The sequence below is a fragment of the Erithacus rubecula genome (genome assembly GCF_903797595.1).
Source record: "Erithacus rubecula genome assembly, chromosome: 2".
Classification (NCBI taxonomy): domain Eukaryota; kingdom Metazoa; phylum Chordata; class Aves; order Passeriformes; family Muscicapidae; genus Erithacus; species Erithacus rubecula.
In genome coordinates this window covers 38,016,839-38,040,415 of record NC_136685.1, presented here as the reverse complement: position 1 = coordinate 38,040,415, position 23,577 = coordinate 38,016,839, and the positions used below count along the sequence as shown (strand labels likewise).

The 23,577-nt window shown below is 35.4% G+C and overlaps 1 protein-coding gene across 3 annotated transcripts in view; it reads left to right on the top strand.

Moving 5' to 3' along the window:
- MMS22L (MMS22 like, DNA repair protein) overlaps positions 1-23,577 on the top strand; it is an 86,843-nt gene that overhangs the window by 9,917 nt on the left and 53,349 nt on the right. For all 3 annotated transcript variants that reach the window (XM_079297868.1, XM_079297869.1, XM_079297867.1), the window contains 7 exons: positions 1,934-2,064; positions 5,862-5,975; positions 7,800-7,979; positions 13,360-13,422; positions 18,712-18,831; positions 19,251-19,471; positions 21,805-22,314. In XM_079297868.1, the coding sequence (XP_079153994.1) occupies positions 1,934-2,064; positions 5,862-5,975; positions 7,800-7,979; positions 13,360-13,422; positions 18,712-18,831; positions 19,251-19,471; positions 21,805-22,314 (1,339 nt within the window). The remainder of the gene's footprint in view (positions 1-1,933; positions 2,065-5,861; positions 5,976-7,799; positions 7,980-13,359; positions 13,423-18,711; positions 18,832-19,250; positions 19,472-21,804; positions 22,315-23,577) is intronic.

Below are 23,577 nucleotides of genomic sequence, written 5' to 3'. Positions count from 1 at the left end.
CTTTTTCTTGAACTTCTTTTACATATGACTTACCTAATTTTCCCATGTTGATTTGTCCAGAATCAAAACTACTTTTGGTAGTTTTTAAGCATAGCAGTGTTTAATGGGGTAACTCAGTTATGGTAAAGATAGGTTCTTTGTGAATTGTTGTGTGGCTCAAATTAAATAAAATTGTATTAGGAATTTGTTCTGTCAAAATAAAGATCAGAGTTCATACTCAACTGACGCAACATACTAAATTTTAATAACAATGCACTTCTTGACATCACAAATAAAAATACATTTACAGATATCCAGAATGCATAAAAATGAATGGCAAATCAATGAAAACAATGTAGGTAAAGGGTCCAGGGATGAACCAGAACAAGGATTCTTGGAGGAGAGAATTTGTATTGTTAACCATGTGCAGCACTAAGAAAATATTGGGCAAAAGAAGAAACCTCAATAAGGGGAGCTTATAAAAGTACAGAAAGAAAAGGGCAAGGCAATATCTTATAAAAAAATTTTATAAGGCTTTAAAAGGGCAAAAAGTAAGTTGATAAGACTAAGCTGTTCATAGAAGTTAGATTAAAAAGGTCATAGAATGCAATTGAAAAACTCAATTTCAGAGTAGTTCAGTTTGCTGAAGAATTCTTAAAATATAGAACTTTATTTCATTGGTAAGGCTTATATCTATTTTCCATGTCCGTGCTACCAAAGTAAATCACAGAAGTGTGTTTTCTTCTATAATCAGTCTGTTACTGCAAGCATACCTTCCCTCATGCCACCTGATTACAAGTTGTCAATATGAATTTCATATAGGAATTGCAACAGGTGAAGTAGTGTTGAGGTATAGAAAGAATGCATTCTGTGTTTACCCCAGTAACTGGTGTTGAATCCGAACTCTTGGATAAGCTTTTGCCTATTCTTGAGTGCTGTCACAACACAGCCTTGCTCCCATTAACACATTTTCTCTGTTTCTACATTACTGTATAGTGTGTGGGTTGGCTTTTTGTTCCATAATTCTAAGTTTCTTTTATGATCCATTGTGGGATAGCCTGTTTGCCTTTTGTAGAGCGTTTTGGAGAAAGGATAATGAAACTGTTGGAGGCAATTTATTTTCCAAAATTCAATATTTATTTCTAGATAATGTTCTGAGTAATAATGCAGTCATCTATCTTTGTAAGAGAAAGCTTGTGATTTTTAACAACAAAATTTACTAGTCAAGACAGTCATATCTCTACATATATTATCTTGCATTCTTATGTGCTTAGAATTTCTTAGGTTTTTCTCTCATTCTGTAAAGTGTTGTGAGTGGAAACTTCACACAGCTGAGACCAGGGGCAGGGTAGTGGGTTCAGGGCTTCACCTTACATTTCTAGGAGTAAAATACAGGCTCATTCTACGTATCATCTGCTCTGCTGATGTCAAGAGAGATGTACTGTTGAAAAGCTTGTGGGATAAGATCTTACAGCCTCTTAACTTCTCCATTTTATCTGTTAATGCCTACAAATGCTCAAGTTGGAACATGATCATGCCAGCTTTTTACATCAACACATCCAAAGGAAAAGTGTTAGACCTCTCCAGAATTGTTTGTCATCAACTTGCATATCTGCAAAACATGTCATGATTCCAGAACATGCGCACTGGCAGGTGACAGAGAGGAACTTGCAGATAAATAAATCTTTATTCCTCTGCAAAATCTGTGCCAATAAAAGGCTGAAAAGTGCCAAGCTTTTTTACTGTCAACCTGAATAATACCAGATTTCATTGTGATGATGAAGGAATTAGCTTGAATTTAGGATGAGCTTTCTCACATGAATTTATAAATTAGAATTGCATACAGGTCAATAAGCCCATTCTGAAATATACATATACATAAATATTAGAAGAGAAATCCTGCCTAGGTTGTATTGCTAGAGCTAAACAATTCTACTTTTCTTTTGTCTTTTAGGACAAGTTGTATATGCTAACCATTTCATTAATCTAACTGGACAGAATCTAACCAGTATCAGTTTGTTTGAAAAACACTGTGGAAATCTCATATCTGATTTAATAAGCTTGGCCATCAACAAGTATACAAAGGTAACTAATTTTCTTTATACAGGCTATGGGCAGTTAGATGCTTGTATACTGGGAACCATATGAATTGGGTATTGCCCCACTGCATAGATGACTTCTTAGTACTTAGTTTTAAATGTTACGTATGGCTTTGTATTTCCATGTTTTAAAGAGTGTTATTTGTTAGGAGCTCAAATTGTGTTATATTTATTCATGACCATCTGGCAGTTGAATGAGAGAGTAATATTGAAATGCACTGTGTACAGAGCAGAAGTGAGTGCCACATTTTCAAAGTTCAGTGTTCCAGGTTTAATGCCAAACATGGCACAGTCTAAAAGGTTTAGATAAATGCAAAAAAAAAAAAAGTCTTTTCAAACTCTCTCAACAGGAACAAAAAGAGGATAGCACTAATCCTGGCAGTGACCTAACTGGACACTTAGAGAATGTTATGTTACAGTTTATTGTTGCATTGTGCTTATTTCCACCACTTCATCTTTCTGTTACAGCACTTCTGCATTTGTCGTGGGAAAACTTTTCCATGTCTTCTCTTTTCCTTTTTCTTTCCTTCTATAGCTGTAGTATTTGTCTCATTTGTTTTGAGCACTCCAAAGTTAGAAAGTCATAATAACTCTGTATAGCAGCCAGTAAAAGCTGTGTAATATTTGTCATTGTGAAACCTGCTTTAGATGGACATGTGTGATCCATGAATGCAGGACTGAACTCTGAGAATGAGTAGCAGTGACCGTTGTATTATTTGTTTTCCTAGTAAAAAACATAAGATATAGAGTCCCTTTTCTTCATGTTACTTTTTGAGGATGGGAGGAATGGCTGTACTAGCCTTTGATAACTGTTCTTTTAAAATACCTTCCTGTAGAAAACTGTTATGTTTTAAAATAAGTTTTGATCTATTACATTATCAGATAGTACTGGAACCTTCTTCCCCAACAAAAGGCAAATAGATGAGAACAATGTATTATAAAAAAAATTCAAATAATATCTATCTGTTGAACATCATACTTGATGGTAGGCTTGAAAATGTGAGATGATAAAATGACAGATTTGACATACTTTCACAGAGCCACATTACAAAGAGAGAAGATTGTTTTGCCACTACATTTTCTTAAGCTTTCTCTGGGCTTGGGCCACAGTGCTTGAATTAGATCTCTTTGAGATTAATTTCTGAAGTGAAGCTTGCACTTGAGCTGGTGACTCCTATAGTATGCAGTCATTGCTGTCATCCTGTAATGGAAATAGAATCCCTCAAAATTGTTGAAAATGCAACTAATACCCCTAGTAGGTGATGCCATCAGTTCATCACTAGAACACGTCCTTGGGCTTTTGTCTGAGAATGCTCATGAGTGCAGCTCTCAACATTTGTGGATATCCTTGGAAAGAGAGACATAAACTCTGGTGTTCCAGGCTCATATTTTCAGATTGGTTTCTTGAGCAGCTGTGATATCAAGATGCTTAACTTGGTTCATGTACTGAGTCCAGTGTGCTCTGAGACACATTTGGCAGAGAAATACATGTCTGTGGATATCTTTCTTCTGTCTTCAGCAGCCATGCCTCTGGCACCAGAGCTGTCCCAACAGCACCATAATTTGGGATTTTAAACATTCTTTCCAAGATACTGAACTGAGGATGTTGTGAGAGGAAGTCCAGAGTATCTTTGTCTAAGCAATATCTGTATGGTCTTGCTTTGATACTGCTACCCAGACTATCCTGAACAGATCTGTACATTGCCTACAGAAGAGATCCTGTAGAATTGCACAGTAACAGATGTCAACAGTAGATGAAGAAGTCTTGTTGAAGAAACCTTGCTGCAACAACTGGTAGTCCCCATACAATGCATGAAACTCATTTCTAAGATAGTTTCTATGCCTAATACTTCTACAAAAATCTCTCCTGCTAGAGTGCATCTGTAATAAGTAGGCTGCTTGTTTCCAATGTTTTGCACTTTGCTGGTGAATCATAACCAGAGTTATTTTTGAGGCACTTCAGTTTTGAAAAGTTAATAGGCAAAAAATAATTTTTTTTCAGGAGACTTTAGTGATCATACTGTTTATTCTCAATATAATATTTACATAAAATTAGTTCAGGTTGTTGAGAAATTCCTGTAACATATCTTTAAGTGAAAGTGTGAGGAGAGGGAGAGACACGTGAAATACTGGGAGTATACACAGAAAGTGAATAAAGCATTATTTAAGTTAGTTCAGGTCTACCATGACAATTTCGTAGGATCGACAGGATTCTTGATAGAGAGAAAAAGCAAGTTGTATTGTATATATATAAATGTAGGTTTGTGTTTATATATAAAATTATTTAAACCTGATTTGGAGCTGTATGAAACTGTAGTTGTAAGCATATTATTCTAAAGGTGGATGAGAAATAAGAAGTTTATATCCTAATAGAATATTATAGAGATTTGAAATTGTTGGTGATATACTTGTTGTTCTAATTGTGCATGTGTGGATTTTAGTCATTCACTCTCACTTCTGACAGCCGCTGCTGTCACTGGCATTGCATATTTTGATTTAATTTTTAATTTACACTGTTACGTTTCCAAATTCAGAAATTATTTTAACTGCCAGTGTGATTTGAGAATAATTGTGCATGAATGGATCAGAAAAACATGAGGATATCAGAATTCAGGCTTCACCTCATCAGATGTAGATGGCTAGGAGTTGTTGGCCAAACTAGTCACCCGAGGTACTTTTTATTGTCATGGAAGGATAGCAACAGTTCTGCAGTGAGATTGATTATTCTCTCTAGGTACATATTCTCCTCTGTTTGCTTTAGAGAGGTGTAGGTTGATTATTTAAACTTGGACTACTCACTGTTTAGGGTTAAAATGAGTATAAACTGCTTTGTCTTCCCTATTTTCTTTCTATGTTTCTGCCATTGTGTCCTTGCTAAAGGTAAAAGGTGTGCTGAATTGAGCTATTAAGCAAAGCTTTTCTCACATTTTTTTCCACCTCTGAATGCAGTTCAGCGGACTAATGTGTCTAAGGGTAGAGTAAGTAAAGTTTTGTCTATAGTGTGATTATTTCAAATGTTAGGTAGATTCTAAAAGCATTAAAGCACACAGGGTTTATGTGTTTAGCACTTCCTTTTGTTTTGTTTCACAATTCAGAGAACGTAACATTGAAAGATGAATCACAAGAAGACTATTTGGCATTTGAAATGTATCAGTCTGAGCGAATTTTGTTAAATATGGAGTAGTGATCAAATAACATACATCACTTGAAATATGCTGTTTTCTGCATATTAAAAAAATGCCTTGCAGTAAATTTACCGAAAAGCAGATTTTGTGAAATGCTGTGGGAACATTAACATCCTCATGCCAACAACAACATATTCTACTAGCATTATGCCTAGTCATTAATGATTTTTCAGTTAAAAATAACAGTAATAGCTGATAAATAATTTGAAGTTTTTTTCTTCTCAAGAACATCAAGAAAATATAATCAATCATTTTCTTTTCCCTACTATCAGACAATGAATGAATATTTATTGTAACTTTTCATTTAGAACCTAGAATATAATTTTTATGTGATTAAATAATAAGTCTGAGAGTGGATCAGAAGAAACTAGGAAAGAGTACAGCCTATAACTTATGTAGAATAAGGAAAGAATCAATGTTGTATGAGAGATATTTTGGATGTTAGTAAAATAATGCATCTTTGAATGTGTAATTGTAACTATATTATTTACCTGAAAAAAACCCCCTCAACCAAACAGCTAAGACAATACTGACATATAAAACACCATTTCAAAAACTGACACTTCTGTGAATGATTTTATTCTATATTCTCTTTCAGGTGCGACCTTCTGAGGCTCTTACCAGTAGTCATTATCCCTGTACCTGCATTAAAGAGCTGTGGATTCTACTTATTCAGTTGCTGGACCACAGAAATAAAGGGTCTACTACAGAGGTAAAGGAAGAATACATTTACATATGCAGTACAGTCACCAAATGTTCCCATATGGCCATGAATGCACAGATCAGATGGTAGAAGTGAACCTCACATTTGCTCTAGGAGTAAAAAAAACTGCATGCTAACTGTGGTGCCTTGGGCTGCTGTCCTTGAATGTGCATGAAGTCCTGACTCTAGGTTTGCAGTGTACTGTTGGGTTATGACCTGGGGCATTGATAAAGAGTGCTCCTAGTGCTAAAGGAAGCCAAGCAAAGGAATGCACTGTGAAAGTTCCATTCTTTTATGGAAGAGCAAAACACAGAAAGCCATATTTACTTATTTTTTTAAAACAATTGTTTCCAGTTTTGTGATGTCATGCAATGAGTCATCTCCAGGAATTAGAAACATAGATACAGTCAGAACAGTGATCCAGCTAGCTCATTTTTCTGTCTTTGTTACACAACTGTACAAAAACAACCTGTGTACAGTTTGGAATCTTGTGATTTCTGGCTTCTCTGGATGCCCCCTTATACTGCTATTGGAAATCAGCAAATCACTACCAGCTCTCTTCCTTTATACCAGTACAACCTTATATGCCTCTTCAGTTGTTTTTTTCTGATATATACTATCTTCTGCCTTTTCTTAGCTGAAGAGGCTTATTTATAGCAATTCTTTTTTCAGGTGCCATTCTTTACCTCTGGTCTTCTTTGTCACCCTTCTCTGAACATTTTTCCATATTGCTACATCCTATTTTGAATAACAGAGTGCCAGGATTGCATTCAATATTCCAAGTATTGGTTAGAAGGCCATATGATTTTATACATTGCATACTGATGTCTTCCATTTTGTTCTTTTCATTTGCTGATATTTTATAGCATTTTAATTTTTCTTTCTTTGACTGCTGGTTAGAATTGAACTGATGTTTCTCTGAATGAATATTAAGAAGTAACAAAACCCTTTGAAAGTTTTCTGAAATAATCATTATAAGACCTGAAGTGGCCATCTTTGCCTTGAGTACAGTTCACTTAGTACAGAATGAAGTATTTCCAGAGTAGAGGGTTTGCACTGATGACTGTATACTTGTTAATGATGACAGATGTAAAGATGGACAGCACAAGTGACACTATGTTACTGTTAAGCATTTACACTGGCAAGAGCACCTTGGAGTTAAGTTAGGATCAGGACCCAGCTAAGGTGGGTGAAATACACATGCAAAGAAGTCCCAGAGAGCTCCTTTAAAATTAGGAAAGATAGTCACAGGCTATAAGAAGTAGTAATATTGTGATATAGGCAAGGGTCTGAGTCAATGAGAATTAATCAGTTTGTCAGTGCTGGAACAGGCTGTGACAAAACCGGGAATTGGAAATTCAGTTTGTTGTCTTTCAGATTGATTCTCTACTATCAACTGTATTCCTCCTGGCTAGGATAGTCTGGCACTAGAAGTTTTTCAAAAATATGTTATAACAATTCTTCACTAAAGAAGTCTAACCTTTCTCTTGTGTGTGTTGGGGCACCATCCTGACTGCATGTCATCAATTCATCTGCTTGTAATTTTGCCTGTGAAGAATTGCACTTCACTGTATTGAAGGATTCTTCCTGGTGACCCAAACTTGTCCTTTCACATTGCTTTCTACTGGCATTTGGGAGAGGACTTTCTAAGGTAGCCTTGAGTTTTCTGTGATAATATTGACCATTGCTTTTTATTATTTTCTTTAAATGATTGTCATCTTGCTTGTTCTCTGTAAAAGCAAATTAATCAATAGGACAGTGTTGTAGACAAAATTGTTAACGTAGGTTTTGTTACTGAAGGCAGTTCAAATTACCTTTTTGCATTTTTTACAGTGTTTCTGGAGCTTGGTGAACACAACTCTAAAGAATATATTTGAACAACCAAGTACTTCTGAAAGTGTGTCTGGATTTGAAACAATTCAATGTAAAGACCCATTGAGTTTTAGCTGGTGGATTGTGAGTCATCTGGCACCACTCTACCAGTTTGACCGTAATGGAAATCTAGATGAAAAGGTGAGTATGTTTTTTTTTTTCTAAATATCTTAAGAGTTGTTATAATTGATTTTGATCTCTTTGGTTGTTTTTGTTGACAGAAAATAATTAGTTTTGTAATGCAGGAATTTTCATAATCCTTTAGTCGTTTGTAGGTTGGAGGTGTTAAGATGTGCTTTGTACAAATAAGTAAATGTTCTAGGAACCCCAGATATTCATATTACAAACCAGATATTCAGTAAAGTACTGTATGAGGAAGTTTGAAATATCCCAATTAGTTAGTAACACATACTTAATGATGTACCATGTTTTAGGCCTGTCTGCCTGCAGCATAAATACTTCACTGGGTTCATTCTTTTAGAAATTGAGCTCATGAGTTTGTGCTTTATGAAGTGTAAACTTCAAACACTGTACAATTATTAATGCCACTTATTTTTATGAAGTGATATCTCTGCTTTGGATAGATTTCAATCTAATTGCATTGCCTTTGCATCACAGCCATAACATCATAAGGTGCATATATATTTGTGTATGCAGCTTAATTTTTATGTTGATGTGCCACCAGTAGACATTGTCTAATAGCTTGAATTCAAGTTTCAGTTTAGAACACTTGCACTTGCTGAAACAATTAATCCACTTTGAGATGTATAAAAGCTGAAAATTTTTAATTGTCTATAGAGGAAGCTTATTAGAAGCAAGTGAGATGGATGAAGATCCAGAAACTGAGGTGTTTGGGATGATTTTGGTGTAGTGTGTTTTCCTTGGGTTTTTTCTCCCCAACAGTGGTTTTTGCACTAGGGAGAGTCTGGTCATGCCATCTTCTATAATTTGTCCCTCTGTTCTTTTATCATATTTACTCTTGGTTTTGTTTTTTGGTTTGGTTTTTTTTTTTTTTTTTTTTTTGAGGAGTAGTGTTGGTAGTCTTTGTTTGCTTTTGGGGTTTTTTAATGTGGTGGCTTTTTTAACTTTTCAGCTGCATTGCCCATATTCCCTAATTTTCTAAGTATAAACTCTGGATGGCATCTTCCACAAACTGGGCTGAATTGCCCTTTATTTTAAATTGTCTTTTATTATTTGTAATTCAAGCGTACGTATTAAAACTGGAAAGGCCATACCCTCTTTCTGTTAAAATTTCCGTTAAAATACTGTGATTTCCATTCCTGATTTAGGATGAAAGGTTAAAATCTGGAAGTGTTTGTGAACGGCAAGTCTGTAAGAAGGGAAGAATGATCATGTATTTTGAGCCATTTTCATAACTTAAAACACCCATCTTCGTCTTTATATCTTTAAAAACATTAAGTCTATAAATAGAGAATGAAGTAAAAATGTTGCAATTCTGGGAAAGTCTAAGTAAAATTAGACTTTCCAAAAAAATTAAGAGTAACTTGGATTTTCTAATCTGTGTATTTGTAAAAAAATTTTTAAATACAGCAAAAGTGTGGTAATTCAGTGCTTGAATACTACTTTGAAAAAATCTTGACTCTGTCTGTTCACTGGAGGACTTGGCCCATGTGGGATGCTTATGCTTCTTCTGTTTGCCAGTTGACAAATCCTTTAGGAGGCCATGGCAGGCTGCTAGTTATCATGTGGCAAAATGAAGCAACTTGTTGCACATTTATACTGTTAAAGTTGCAGACCAGGTCTGATTGTTACACTGAAGGTTGTCTCAATCTTCCCTTGGTTTTGCCCCATTATTGTGTGGTGGGGGGAGAGTGATAGAGTCCAGAGTGTATTATAGAGGAATCTTGGGAGATGTAATTACTACACTTCTCCTTAGAGGAATTTAGAAAGGGAGAAAAGGTTATTCTGAGGTTAAATACAGAAATCAGTATGAAACACAGTTTGTTATATTTAATGCCCTAATCCAAAGACAGTGATACTGATTACTTTTATCATTGGGGCATTTTTCCTGTATCTCACTCTGATACATACTATGTATTTAGCATCATGAGAGTTTTGGTTTTTTGTTTTGGTTTTCTTTTTGGGGTTTTTTTTTTTTTTGTTTGTTTGTTTGTTTGTTTTTTTGCCCCAGGCACTATATTATTTCCATAAGCCAAAAAAATGTGGAATGGAAAAAAGGTTCTTGTTGTTCTTATTTTAAAATAGGAATTTGTGACACAGTGGCAGGAAGTGACTTGCCCAAGATTAAATAATTAAATAAAGAGAATTTCCAAGTCTTGATTTGTAAATCATGAGACCATCCTGTGCATGCTTCTCTTGATGTTTCCACTAGTTTTTATGTTCAAACTGTTAGCTCTGCTTTGCATTTCTGAGTTACTGTGAGTTTATCCAGGGATCCCTGTTCTCATAGAAAAAAAAAATCTTATCAGTTAAATCAGAGCCTTTTCACCCACCTCAGTAATATGAACTGTCATAGACAGTTCATGGTAACCATCCCTTTAGGTCCTCTTCTCCTCCTTGAATTGCAACCTCAAAATAGTTCTTGAACATTAAAAGGTAAAACAGTCTGATATGAATTTGTGAAGTCAGTAGAATTGCGTGAGGAGTCTGTAGTCCTGTTTTGTTGATTAAATATATGATGCAATGGCTTTGTGACACATGCTTTCTTTTAATTAACTGTGATCAGAGGTGGGAGGGTGATGTGTCATAATGATGAGTATTCATGTCCTCTGTAGCAAAAATTGCCTCTAAGCCTATGTCATCTGTGGAAGATTTTCAATTTTTTAATGTGGTCTGCATGGCCGTAAGGTTGTTACGAAAGCTTTTAAAATTCTGAAGAGGTTTCAGACTTGCTTCATATTTTTCCCCCTTAGCTCATAAAATGTAATTTCAAATATGCAATGATTCATATATATTTCACATACATGAAACCACATTTTTAAGTTAGAAAATTTTGGACAGGTTTCTTAGAGAATGTTCTGAGGGATGTACAGTACATTCCTCTTTCCATATTCCCCTGTTCAGGTCCCACTTCACTCTTAAGCAGGATTTGTATATTTAAAACTCAAATGGGACCTGATGAGAAAATTTGCTACTTCTGAACGTTGCAGGGGTCAATTTTAATATCCTCTGGGCTAAGTTAATATAGGCAGAGTTACTTGGGGCTAAGAATTCTTGCCTTTGAATTGAATAATCTGAAATGACTATATGGCAAGATATGCAAACATGGACTTCCAGCTAAGAAGCCTAATATGGCTTTTCCAGGTACTCTACTGTTAGTCCTTGCAAAAGTTTCTTCCTGCAAACTCAGCTCAAGTTTTTGGTTTTAGCAGCACTTCTATGCACTGTGAGGTCTCTGGGTTTTGTTGATTTTTAGGACTCTCTGGGGGTCAAGGGGGTTGTTTTAAGACACACAGTTTGGAGTCAAAGATGTAGGTTCTACGTATGCTTTGACAAGGGCAGATTGCAACCCGTGATAAACAGGTGCTGTGCCATATTGCCAATGCAGTAGGGAATACTGTTTGGATATAAAGCTATGGGGATTTGAATGAAGCAAATCTGTTAAAATATAGATACAATTGTAACTATAAAAAGAACACAGCGGGTGGTTGGTGTCCTTTCCTGAGTTTGGGCTAAACTTGGGTGCAGTCTTGTAATCAATCCCGGTTGGTGTCAGGAGTTTGCCCTAGATTACTCCAGATCTTGTAAGGTGATCTGCATACTGCAGACAAGCTGGAACTTTGGCAATAAACACCTGTTGTATAAAACATGTGTCCTTGGTCTATGGTACTGCTAAAAACATGTTCTAAGCAGGCTGATCCAAATGTCTCATAGACATTTAGCATAACTCTAATATCTAATATGTACACATTGCTGCCAAAATTGGCAGCAGTTCTTTACTTATTGGATGTTGCCAGTATGTAGTTATTCACATAACATCAGGCTCTAAAATATAGTCAAAAATCAGATGTAAATACTGACTAGATCTGTCTGGAAGTGCTGATTGTTCACTTCCTGGGTTTGCATACTATTGAGGTGCTGCCTTTACTCCTTGACTGTCTGTTGATGCAATGCAATGACCTGATGCTATCTCTGGTTTTGTGATACAGAGCCTTTGGCATCAGTAACAGCTTAGATCCTGTTCACCACCCTAGGCATTATATGCCCTCTGCTGTTCTGGCACAATTTTTGGTGTCCCTCTCCTGTGACCTAAGTCAGGCCCTATTCCTGTTTTCATTCTTCCTCTCCTAAAGCTCTGTGTTGATTCACCGTTCTGGCTCTGAGTCTTACAGACAGAAGTACCAGAACAATTGAGTAGGACATGCTATAACTGTGAGGGCAAGAAAAGGAGCTGTCAGGATAAGGAAGAAGCAGTGAGAATTTTTTAACTGATATAGGTCAAGTTCCTAAATCGTGAAATCACAGCTGTAGTGTAACTTTCTGTAGATCTGTCCTTTCATTTATATTTGTTCCATAAACAGTCTATGGACTGTCACTTGCTACTATTTTCTCTTTCAGTATCTCTTTTTCTTGTGATGCAAAAATGTAAAGTCACCAAGTAGTTACATATTGTTGGATAAGGAGTAGTGCATCCTTTAAAAAAATTAATTTTTAAAACTTTCTTGGTACTTTCCGGAGTTATATGTGAAATTGTCATCAAGCTATACCATTACCAGTTTTATCAGTAGTGGAGGAGGATGGAGCACAATACTGGAAGGTAGTTATATTTCAATTACCAAAGCATAAAATACTCTTTATTGTAAGTTGTAAACTGTTGTTTAAAGGACAGCTATCTGCAGAATAATGTGCAAGGCTTAACAGCTGTGGTAGTGGAGGGAACAAGTAAGGCAGGACAATGGTAGAAGTATTATGTTCACACATCTGCTTATCTGCAGAGACTGTATATGTAGCTGTATAAGAGGTGATTGTTGGGCCTCCTAGAAATGTAAGTATGTTGGCCTTGTTGCCTTTTTTCCCCCCCCCCAAAGAAAATGACCTTGATTGCAAATCCTTCTACCCTTTTCTTTCCCACTTTGCATAAATAGATAGAAAAGAAATAAGCAAGAAAATGTAAGATTATACTTTTTTCTTCTTATTATCCCTTATAGCTTTTTTTTTTTTTTTTTTTTTTTTTTTTTTTTTTTTTTTTACAGAACACTAAAGAAAGAAACTGTAAGGCATGCTGCTTGGTCTAATAAAAAAATGCCTGAATGTTTTGCATCTCCATTAAAAGTGAAGGCTGGGATTGCAAATGAGTCACTTAAGTGGTTCAAGTTGCATACTTTTTATTTTTTGCTTTTTATTATCTTTCTGAGGGCTAATTTTTAGGACAGATACCAAGTACATTTATAACAAAAAAGCTCTTTTTGGTGATGACTGCTGTATTCTGTCATGAAATTAAATATTTCTGGAAATATTTTGCCTTCTTACTTTCATGTTCTTATGTAGTATTTCCTGTAAGGGATACAAATGCTTTTTCATGTTGATAATTATTTTTCAGAAACAGAAGGAACCCAATTGGAAATTTGTGGAGGAACTCCTTAAAAAATCCACTGATACTCAAGTAAGTGTATGAAGAAAAGAATAATGAACAAGGAAAGTGTCAGAGATGCTTTCAGGAAAAGACAGCGCATGAAACAAAGTCCAACTAACAAGTGTATTTTTGGAGTTGTAGTGTTTTTATCACTGGTAAATGAACAACCTTGGCATAGCTAAACTATGACAGTGTACAGTTCCCTCCTTGTTAGCAGTTCCACTTGCTTTAAAGTGCTTGTGCTTGATGCTAAATCGTCAGATAAAGAAAAAAGATAATTATCCTGGAAGGATAGTATATGGCTTCTCAGACAAGATGTATTCAGAATAAGAACTGGATGCTTAGAAAATGTAAATCAGATACTGAATGTAAGGATATCAAGTTGAGGAGACATGATGAAGGAGATAGTCAGTTGCATTGAAAATTCAGCTATATCCTCATCACAGCGGGAAGGTGACTTGCCTTGCTGAGCAATTTGTCTTACAGGCTTGAATCAAACTCTTACTGATAAGGTTCTAGTTTCTGAGCACTCATTTCATACCTTATCATTTTTCTTTCTGCAGAACTGTTAATGCAATGCTTCATGGCCCAGAGGTCAGAATTGACCTCCTTTTAATATGCTTTTAAATATGCTGTTCGTCAAGTTTTTTAAATAAGTTACATTATAGCTCTGTAAATTTGTACTGAAGTTGCATTGTACAAATTGCAAATATTGTATTGGTAATCTCTGTAAAAATAATTTCTTTCTTTATGTATGTTTAAGACAAGAATAAAATTGTTTGTTTTTTCATTTGGTTAATGAAATTAAGAAAAATCCCGCAAAGTTCTGTTATTGAAAGCAGAAGAGGAGTCAGTTCTTTCAATTTTTTTAAATTATTATAACTTTCTTGCTCATGGAGGAGTAACAATCATAGTTGAAGCTGGAATATGGAACAATACTTGTTAAACTTTTTGACAAGAAAATATTTGTGACTTTTGGGAGAGTTGAAATGATAGCATGGATTTTTCAGGTTTTTAATACTCTAAAATAAACTAATGCTTGGCTATGTAGTCTTTCATCTTAAAAGATTGAGTGATTTTATATATGTATAAAATACATATGTATATATGTATTTTCAGTATATGACTGAAAATACATATGTGTGCATATACATTAAAACCATAAGTGATGACATTTTTTATTAGATGCTCACCATTCTGAGAGAGAAATTGGAGAGATTTAGATAAGATACATAAAAATTGAGTAGCCTATTAGCTGCCTTCCTGCTTGCATCTTCTGTATGGCAGCAATCTGACACACATTTGTAGTTGATGTTCTTTTCTTCAAAATAATTCTTCCTTCTTGTAAGTGTTTATGATTTTGAATAAAGATTACTTCAAAGCAGAACATACATAAAATACAGAGTTTTTGATACTGTTAAAAAAGTATTGAGCTGTATTCAATTTAGAAAGGCAGCTAAGTGGCCAACTTCAGAAGACTTGCATATTGAATCAGTCAAGACACAGTAATATGAAGCAAATATGTGTTTTCATTTCCAAAGACAACCACTGTTGGAATTAAAACAAACCCTCATTTGCCAAAGATGTAGTTGTAACTATTACCAGCAATGTAAGGAACCATCTAGTTTATTTCCTTTTTTTATTTGTTCATTATTTTTTCTTGCATTATGGAGTTAGCTGCCCAAGGAAAGTGCTCCTTGGGGAACATTAATTCCTATATGTGCATGCATGAGTGAATGTAGTGCTTTAAAACACGTGTCCTGCTCCCTATCTCTGCAGAGCAGCCTTCTTGACCCAGTCTAGGAAGGAGAATTCCTTTGCCAGTAGACATATCTGTTTCCTCTGATGTCATCTTCAAGTGGCCACTCCTACCTTTTATCTTATCCTTTTGCATCTCTTAATTGTTTTTGAGTCCAGAAAATGTAATAATGAGAAGCACAATGAGATATGAAGAAGTCGGTTATAGAATGAAACATGGAAAAATGGGAAAAAGTGAAAATTATAATAGTACTCTTTGAATGAACAGCAGGACAGAATTGATGATACTGCCTGTTAACAATTGGCATGACTTTTTAGTTAATCCTGTCTGAGCCATCCTTTTTAGCATATAGCCTGTTATCTACTAAAGATGCACAGCAATAACTGCAAAATAAATTAAAAGAAATAATAGTGCTGAATCACCCATTTGCTAGAGAGGGCAGGATTTGGTAGTTAAAATCTTCATTTTTAGGTGTATGGGAACTTAAAAACTAATAATATTTAGTACTATGTTCATCAACCTCATAATCTTCTTGTACTTCTTACTCCCTAATTTCACTATAGCTTGTAGACTGCACTTTCTTGGAAGAATGGCAATTTACACTGAATGGGGGGAAATGAGGAAGAAATCAAGTATGTGTAGTTTTGTGTGTTCAAAAGCATCTTTAAAAGATGCAGAACATAAATTTGTAAGGTAAATTGATAATCTCTCTCCTACCAATGACTGTTAATTTCTCTTCATGTGAGTTTCACATTCTATGCAGTGAAAAGATGATTCAATGGGTACTATTGCAGCCATTGAGGGTAACAGCATTATGAAACAACAGAAGCTGGAGTTATCTTTAACATCCTTAGGACAGCTAAATATTGGGATGCAAAAATGCCTAACCAGTGTTAGATCTGCAGCATTTTGGTAGTTTCAGTAATACTGTAATGTTTAGTGGTCCACATGCGGGCAGTAGAGAGTCTAAGGTGTGTTAATCCAGAATATGATGGATTTTGGGTGTAATGAAGACCTCCAGAAGAAGGTGCTGCATGTCCAAGTGAAAGTGGTAGCGGGGTGCTGCAATGCCCTGTTCCAGATAGGAACTCCTTTAAAATTCAGTCAGCCTGCTGCTGAACAAGGAAAAGATGTCAAGGTGCTGTTCATTTCATGGAATCTATAGTGATGGGAAGTAAAAGTACCTTGTGAGAAGATAGGAGCAGATATGGATACCTGGGCAAGTGTAGTATGCTTCTTCCTTGGATATATCCTTTCAGCTTCTAACAGTTGACCAGCAGCTGGGTTATTCAGCCAGAAATCACTCTCTTTTTAAATTCTAGATGTTTAAATTCTAAATTGCCCATGTGAAAAAACTTCCAGTTCTATCACATAAAAAGGGCATTTTTGGGGAAGCTAGTTATATGAGATGTTTCCTACCTTTTGTGTAATTTGGAATTCTCTTACAAAAGACTACAAAAAGCGGTTTTACAATTCTTTATATACTACAAAATGAATATTGTTTTTGTAGTAGTAATATTATCATACTGTATTTGTCTACTTGGCAACATCAAACTGACTAAATTTATGGGTTGTCAGAATAAGAGGAATTGGTGTTTATGAAGTTTTATTGTGAGAATCAAAAGCTTTTTAGTTCACAAGAACTAATAGCAGTCTGTCTTATTAGACTTCTCATTTTAGAAAAGGAATGCTTTGTGCTGTTTGATTTCTGCCTCAATTTTGTTATACTTTCACTGTATTTTTTTGTTTAATTCTACCTTGAGAGATGGAGAAGTATTTCTTGACTTTTTAGGAAAACCAATTTTGTTACTACAGTAGGAGGTCATAAGAGAAAAATGTTATGTTTAGATAGTACTATCATTTTGATAGTATCAGGTGTTCCTCCCTTCTGTGATAAATTAAAAGCGACTACCTCAAGAGTTCTGATAGTATTTCCAGCAGTGCAAGAGACCATTTTAAGCAAAAGAGCTATGAGAGAATCCATTAATCCCAGGGATATTTGACATCTGGATAACTCTGATATTAAATTTGAGATAAAGCCTTCAGTGCTATCTTGGTTTTGGAAACTGTTCTAAGACTATTGTTGGATAGATAAATAATGATTCAAATTGAAGCTGCTCAACTGCTGTGTTTATTGTTGAATTAATTTAACTGAAGGAGTCATTGTTTGTTGAATTAGGTCCTAAACACAACCCTAGACTCAAAATACAACTTCAAGACTCAGCATTCCCTTTATGAATGGTGTGTGTTTTGGTGTTTTTGTTTTGTTTGCTATGTTGGTTTTTTGGGTTTTTTTTATATCCTTGTAGCTCGGTAGAGCCTTCTAGAGAAATAGATATGTTCATCTGCAGGTTTTTTTGTTCTATGTCAAGACTCCTGCTTTTATTTGTGAAAAGAGACCAGCAGCTGTTCTTTCCCTTGCTAGTGGATTTTAAGATTTGTTATTTTTGGGGAAGTCTTTTGAATTAATAGTTATGTCATACATATAAAAAAAAATGCTTGAGTATCACCTTTCATTTGTAGGCATTTTATTGCACTTGAATTACTATTGTGGATATTTTTAGCGAGTCTTTGCTGGAAAGTTACTTCCTTCCATATTTCATTGAGTTTTGTATCTTACACATAGTGTCTTGAATATATAAATTTTCTATGAAAACATGTTTTCAATTTTTCATGTTGCTTTAGGAATGTACCACTTTAGAAGCCATATGCCCTACATTAATTGTTCATGCAAAGAGAAAGGCAGATGTGGTTAGAAGTTATTACAGGTGATTGTATAATTGTTTGCAGAGTTGTGGTAAAGTGTAGCAAGTGAAGTTTTCCACATGAATTTATAGCCAGATAGAGACAAGTTAATGAGTGAGACTCATTTGTGTGGCATTGAAAACAGGAAAAAAGCCCAGTCCAAGACATAGGAAGCCATAAGAAGTAGCACTGTAAGTCATAGAATCATGGAATGGTTTGGTTTGGAAAGGACCTTAATGATCATCTTCCCATATCCCAGCTGTGGGGTAGAAGTGTTAGACTCGTATGTGTAAAAGTCTACTCTTTAAACAACTGCACACCAGCTGGTCCATTAAACCACTTTTGCAAGCAGTGAAGACAGTTAAGTCCTTACAGGAGTAATCATCCTAAAGTAGATGCCTAAAATAGGCTAGGTTAAACACATGATATTAGTCAGAGCATGGTGCTCTTAATGTCCTACCTCCCATGAAAGTTCACTTTTGTTGTTACCAAAAGCTGCATCACAAGAATTCTACTTTCATTATCCCACAATTGCAACCTGAATGCTTCACTGTGTTCAAATTGTTTGGTATTTCCTATTTTTTTTCCTATGAACCTTTTCAGAAGCCTTTCTAACCTAAATGATTCTGGGATGAACCAGCATTGGCTGGTTTGCAGTTGTCAGGTTTTATCTTCGAGTTCATTGTTTGTATTAGCAGATATATTTACTCAACAGTATATAATTAATAGTATTTTTTTATATTAGGAAATTACTTTGAATAGTCTGATGTTAGTTTTATGTATCCTACATGTTAATTTCTTACTTCCTTTTCAAGACTCGTGTGTTAGAGGAACACTTACGAATGCATCTTCAGTGCTGTTTGACTTTGTGTAATTTCTGGGATTTGAACCTATCTATTGTCACCATACTCTGGGATTATTACAGCAAGAATCTGGTAAGTAGATGAATATATAAAAATGTAGAATTGCATTTAGACAGTCCTTGATTCCTTGATTTTTGCTGATTATTTCTGATTCTCCTGTAGCTGAGCTTGATTGCTATACTTCTGTAAAACTACCTAGTCAGTGGCAGTATCCTTAAATTTGCTATGTTTGTTTAATGAAATCATGTTTAAATTTGTTATGGTCCATTATATTATGAAATTATGGGCTATGGTAATATATTTTAAGTCTTATTTTTCATCAGGTCTACTCAACTTAGGATCTTGTAAAAATACTTGGCACACAGTTACAATATGTTTTAGCTGTGGTAGGAACACATCCTTTTGTTCCTGTGAAGAAATATATTTTAATGCATTTGTAATATTGGCATTTATTGTTATTTATAATATTTTGTTTTTATCTATTCTTTCAGAATAGCTGCTTTACTGTTCCTTGGCTTGGTCTGAAGGATCTGGCAAATGTTAGTAAGACTTCTTTGTCAATGCTTGAGTTGGTGAAACGCTGCTGCTGCGAACAGCAGATCCCTTCTCTGTTCAACTCCAGCAACAGTTACTTCATTTTCCTCAGCATTTTGGCACGGATTATGAAAGAAGAAAACAATGGTGTGCATCCTTGGAAACAACTTAAAGGACGGTATGGATGCTATTTAGTTTGTCTCATTTTGTAACAAGTGTAATGGGTCAGGGACCATTCCAGCCACATGTGAGGCAGAGGGGACTCTGCTCATGACAAAGGGGGTGAGGGGTCCAGGGTGACTCATAATTTGAAGAAAGCAGTTGTTTCCTGAAGCTTCTGTTGCCAGCTGAGACTGTAGCTGGGTCCAAGAATCACCTTGGCATCCATAGTGTGGGATGATTTACCTCATCCCACTGTCCAGGAATTTGGTAGACTGGCAACCAGTGCAGTGGTACAACCCAGTTGCCAGACAGATAATGTAATTAAAGCACAGAAATTGCATTTGAGCTGCATTTAAGCCATGTGTTGTTCAAGAACATGCAGACTGACACTTGCTAGGCCCACACTTTCATTTAAATATTTGATTTCTTTTCAGTGGTTTTCAAAATTTCTCATAATATTTTTGCGAGGATTTTAATTTTTCACTTAATTTTGAAACATACTAATTAAGTCCAGTCATTCAGGATATAATAAAACATAAAATATATATGCTCTAAATGAGACTTAGTGTTTTAGATGCTTACTGAATCCATGAGACTTTTCTTATAGTAATGAGATAGCACGTGTAATTAGTAGTCTTGTTAATTTTTTTCATTAGATAGAGAAAACAAATAGTTTTGGTTTAGGGTTTTGAGATTTTTTTTTAAAAAGTTAAGTATTAATATAATTAATTAAAATTTTATTAAACATTGGTAAGGTTGTCATGTACTCAAGTAACATTTAAAAATGCCCATGTGTATACTCACCTTACAAAACTGTGGTGTTTTTCTTCCAGGAAAGAAGGGTTATCTTGGCTATCAGGGAAAAACAGGATGCCTAATGTCTATATACACTTCAGAAGTTGTTATAGTCACTAAACTTCAGGTTTATAAATGGATGCAATTACATAGGAATAAATATGTTGTTGGATTCTGTATCAGTGTCTTCCTTTTTTAAAAAATTCTAATTAGCCTGCTCTGTTCTTACTGAAATGAAATTATACTTACATTTATGTGCTCCTATAACTTGTTACTTTCCCTAATTTAAGAGGGGGAATAATAACACACAACACACAGTGCATCAGTCTGTTAGACCAGTTTTCTTCATTTCTACCTTGAAAGAATCAATTACACAAGTAGCAAAATTTAACAGCCTACAGCTATGATTTTGGGATGAACTCTGTTTTCAGCAGCTAACCAAGCATTAATTGATGCATGAGAAACATAAATGCCTGTCAGTAGTAATTTACTACTAAACAACATTAATTGGATTTGCTGTAATTTTTGGTGACTAGATTTGATAACCTCAACACCACTTCCAACTATTTTCCAGGTGACAGAATAGGAAAACAGCACTTATGGATGTTTAACTACTGTAGGTAGAACTTATTTTAAAGTAAAGGTGAAGGATGTACCCTAAATTTTAAACACAAAAATCAAAAAGTTATGCCATTTTCGTCTTACTCCTCTGTTGTAGGAATGGTGAATTTTAAATAAAAGTCCCAGAAAAGATTTCATTGTATAAGCTTTTTCCTTTTAAAGTTGCCAAGTCACAGTGCTTGCCACCATCAGCTGTATATGGCTTGAACATTGTCCTGTAAGCAATTGCAGATAAAGTTGTTTAACATCTTCCTGCCTGGAGAGTGGTTTCTCCTCCAAATGCCTAAGTTTCTTTGTTTTCTTTCAAGCCTTTCTATACCATGGGTGTGCAGTATAAGTTGATAAGGACTTTTGCAAAGCACTGTGGAGTAAAGGGATTTTCCATCAGAAATCTTCCTTTTACTGCAGTGAGGGTTTGGTAGGTGAGGCTTTGATCACTGCAGCTGCAGCACTATAGCATAGTAGCAGAAACCAGTAGCTGATTTCCATGTGGAAATGAAGATGTTTCCAGGGGAGAAGCTGGTGTACAGGAATGGTTTGCTGTGGCAAAGAGATACCACCTGACAGCTTCCTTTCCTAGGAGCCCTCATGGGCTAAACCTGATTAATTTGAAGGCATAGTATGGAGGATATCCATCACAGACGGAGCAGAGGGTCTACTCATAACATTGTGCTCAGCTTGGTACTAGAGGTTAGAGAGGGGGGAAGAGTTAGGCTGCACCTCCGATTGGAAACAATGTGTGCTTTAAATCAAAAGCAGAAACTAAAAGAACCTATTTGTTCCAGTAGCCATAAGAGTAATGAGAAAAAAGAGTATTTAAAATTTAAGGGTTACTGGAAGCAGGTAACCATAAACTAAAACTCAAGAAGTTAGAAAATGGCAAACTTTAACAAACTTTCTTTCCTGTGTTTTTTGTTTGTTTTTCTAATGTAGAATTTATTCCAAGTTCCATCGGAAGAGAATGCAGGAGCTGACAGAAGTGGGGCTGCAGAACTTTTTTAACCTGTTCCTCATGCTGGCAATTGTTGTGGAGACAGAAGATATAGTGAGTCGGGTGTTGGATCTTTTGGATTTCCTGACTCCATCCTCCATCACCTTGTCTCGGAGAGCTCTCATCTGGAGAGGCCATTTTGCTTTCCTTTTAATTTATATTGAGAAGAATATGGACATTAGTGCCCTGGCTGAGAAAATCTCAAATGCTTTCCATGAGAAGGCAAAGGAGTTTTTAGTAACCAAAAATGACTACACACAGAGACAAAATCTCTGGACTCTGCTATCAACCTACATTGATGGTGTCCAGGAAGTGTTTGAGACCAGCTGCTACTTGAGCCTTTCTGAGGAAAAGTTGCTAAATGATGGCTTTACTATGCTGCTGCCTGCGTGTCGAGGAGCAGAGCTGAGCATGGTCCTGAATTTTCTTCAGGTTGTTCTAGCCAGACTTCGGTAAGTTATTTAGTTAACTTGTGGATATAGACTGGCATTTTGTTTTTAGGGTTAAACTGTAGTTCCTATTAATTTTTTTTACTGAAATTGAGTAAATGGAAAGAGAAATCTCTGAAGGGCTGTGAATCATATGTTGAATTTCGAAATCCACCGGTACTTCATATACACAATGCATATAGAATCTATTGCAATGCTTCCTTTCTATTTCAGGAGATTAGGTTTGGCATCCTGATGTTTTGTTAGGAATTAGTGTCTCTTTAGAAAGTGCTTCCACTTCAGACAATATCATCTTTTCTTTTGTACAGGAATTTTGGAAATCGTCTGTGTTAATTGCATTAATTGGAGGGGTGTTGTTTTTTTGTTTTTGTTTCTTCATTGAATATATTATTTTTTCAGACTTTTCATTCTATTTTTTTGTTTTTCTTTTACCAAGGTTGCATTCAAATACTGCAGTTATGAAGATTTAAATACTTGGCTGGGGTTCGATAGGAAAGAAGGAAATAATATTTTACCACTTTCAAGCAGTTTTGCTTTGATGTACTAGTTCATTTTTCAACATCCACAGTGCCCTTCAATAAGCATATTATTTTGTCTACTGATGCTTTTGAGAAGCAGTCCTCCAGTTTGAAGCCCAAACTGCTTTTTTTTTCATAAGATATTAAGATGCAGCTATTGATCTGCCATTACTTCAAATGTGCAAGACTGAAATATGTGTAAAGAGCTGTGGAAGAGTGCATAATAGGAATACTGAGGCCCATATGCAAGATCTCTTTAACTAGGTTCTTTGTTATTGTCTAGTAGTTTGACTGCAGCTGTCAATAGCTTATAGATCCAAAGACAACTGTTTCTCAGGCAGTCTTTTGAAAAAAGATGAAGCACAAAACTAAGTTTAGTTGATTTATTATTTATTATTTCAGTTCAACTGGATGTATTTCCTGGAATAAATTGGAGACTTCAAAAATGCTTTGACATTTTCTCTATTAGCTAATACACAGCATTTGTTGTGTTGCTTTTAAAGATGAAATAGGGAGAAATTTGAGACTGGTGAAAAAATTGCCTATTTTATAACTTGGCATTATCCTTAAGCTTTCCAGGACTGGGGGTTATGTGGCCCTCTTTTAACACAGAGCACAGGGCATGGAAGTTCAATGTAGACTTCTAAGGTCATCACAGACAAGGTAAAGAACAGTATTAGTACCTTTTTTTACTAAAAGTAGTTCTGCTGAAATGTTTGAATTCCCAACATGCTCAAGTAGTAATTGG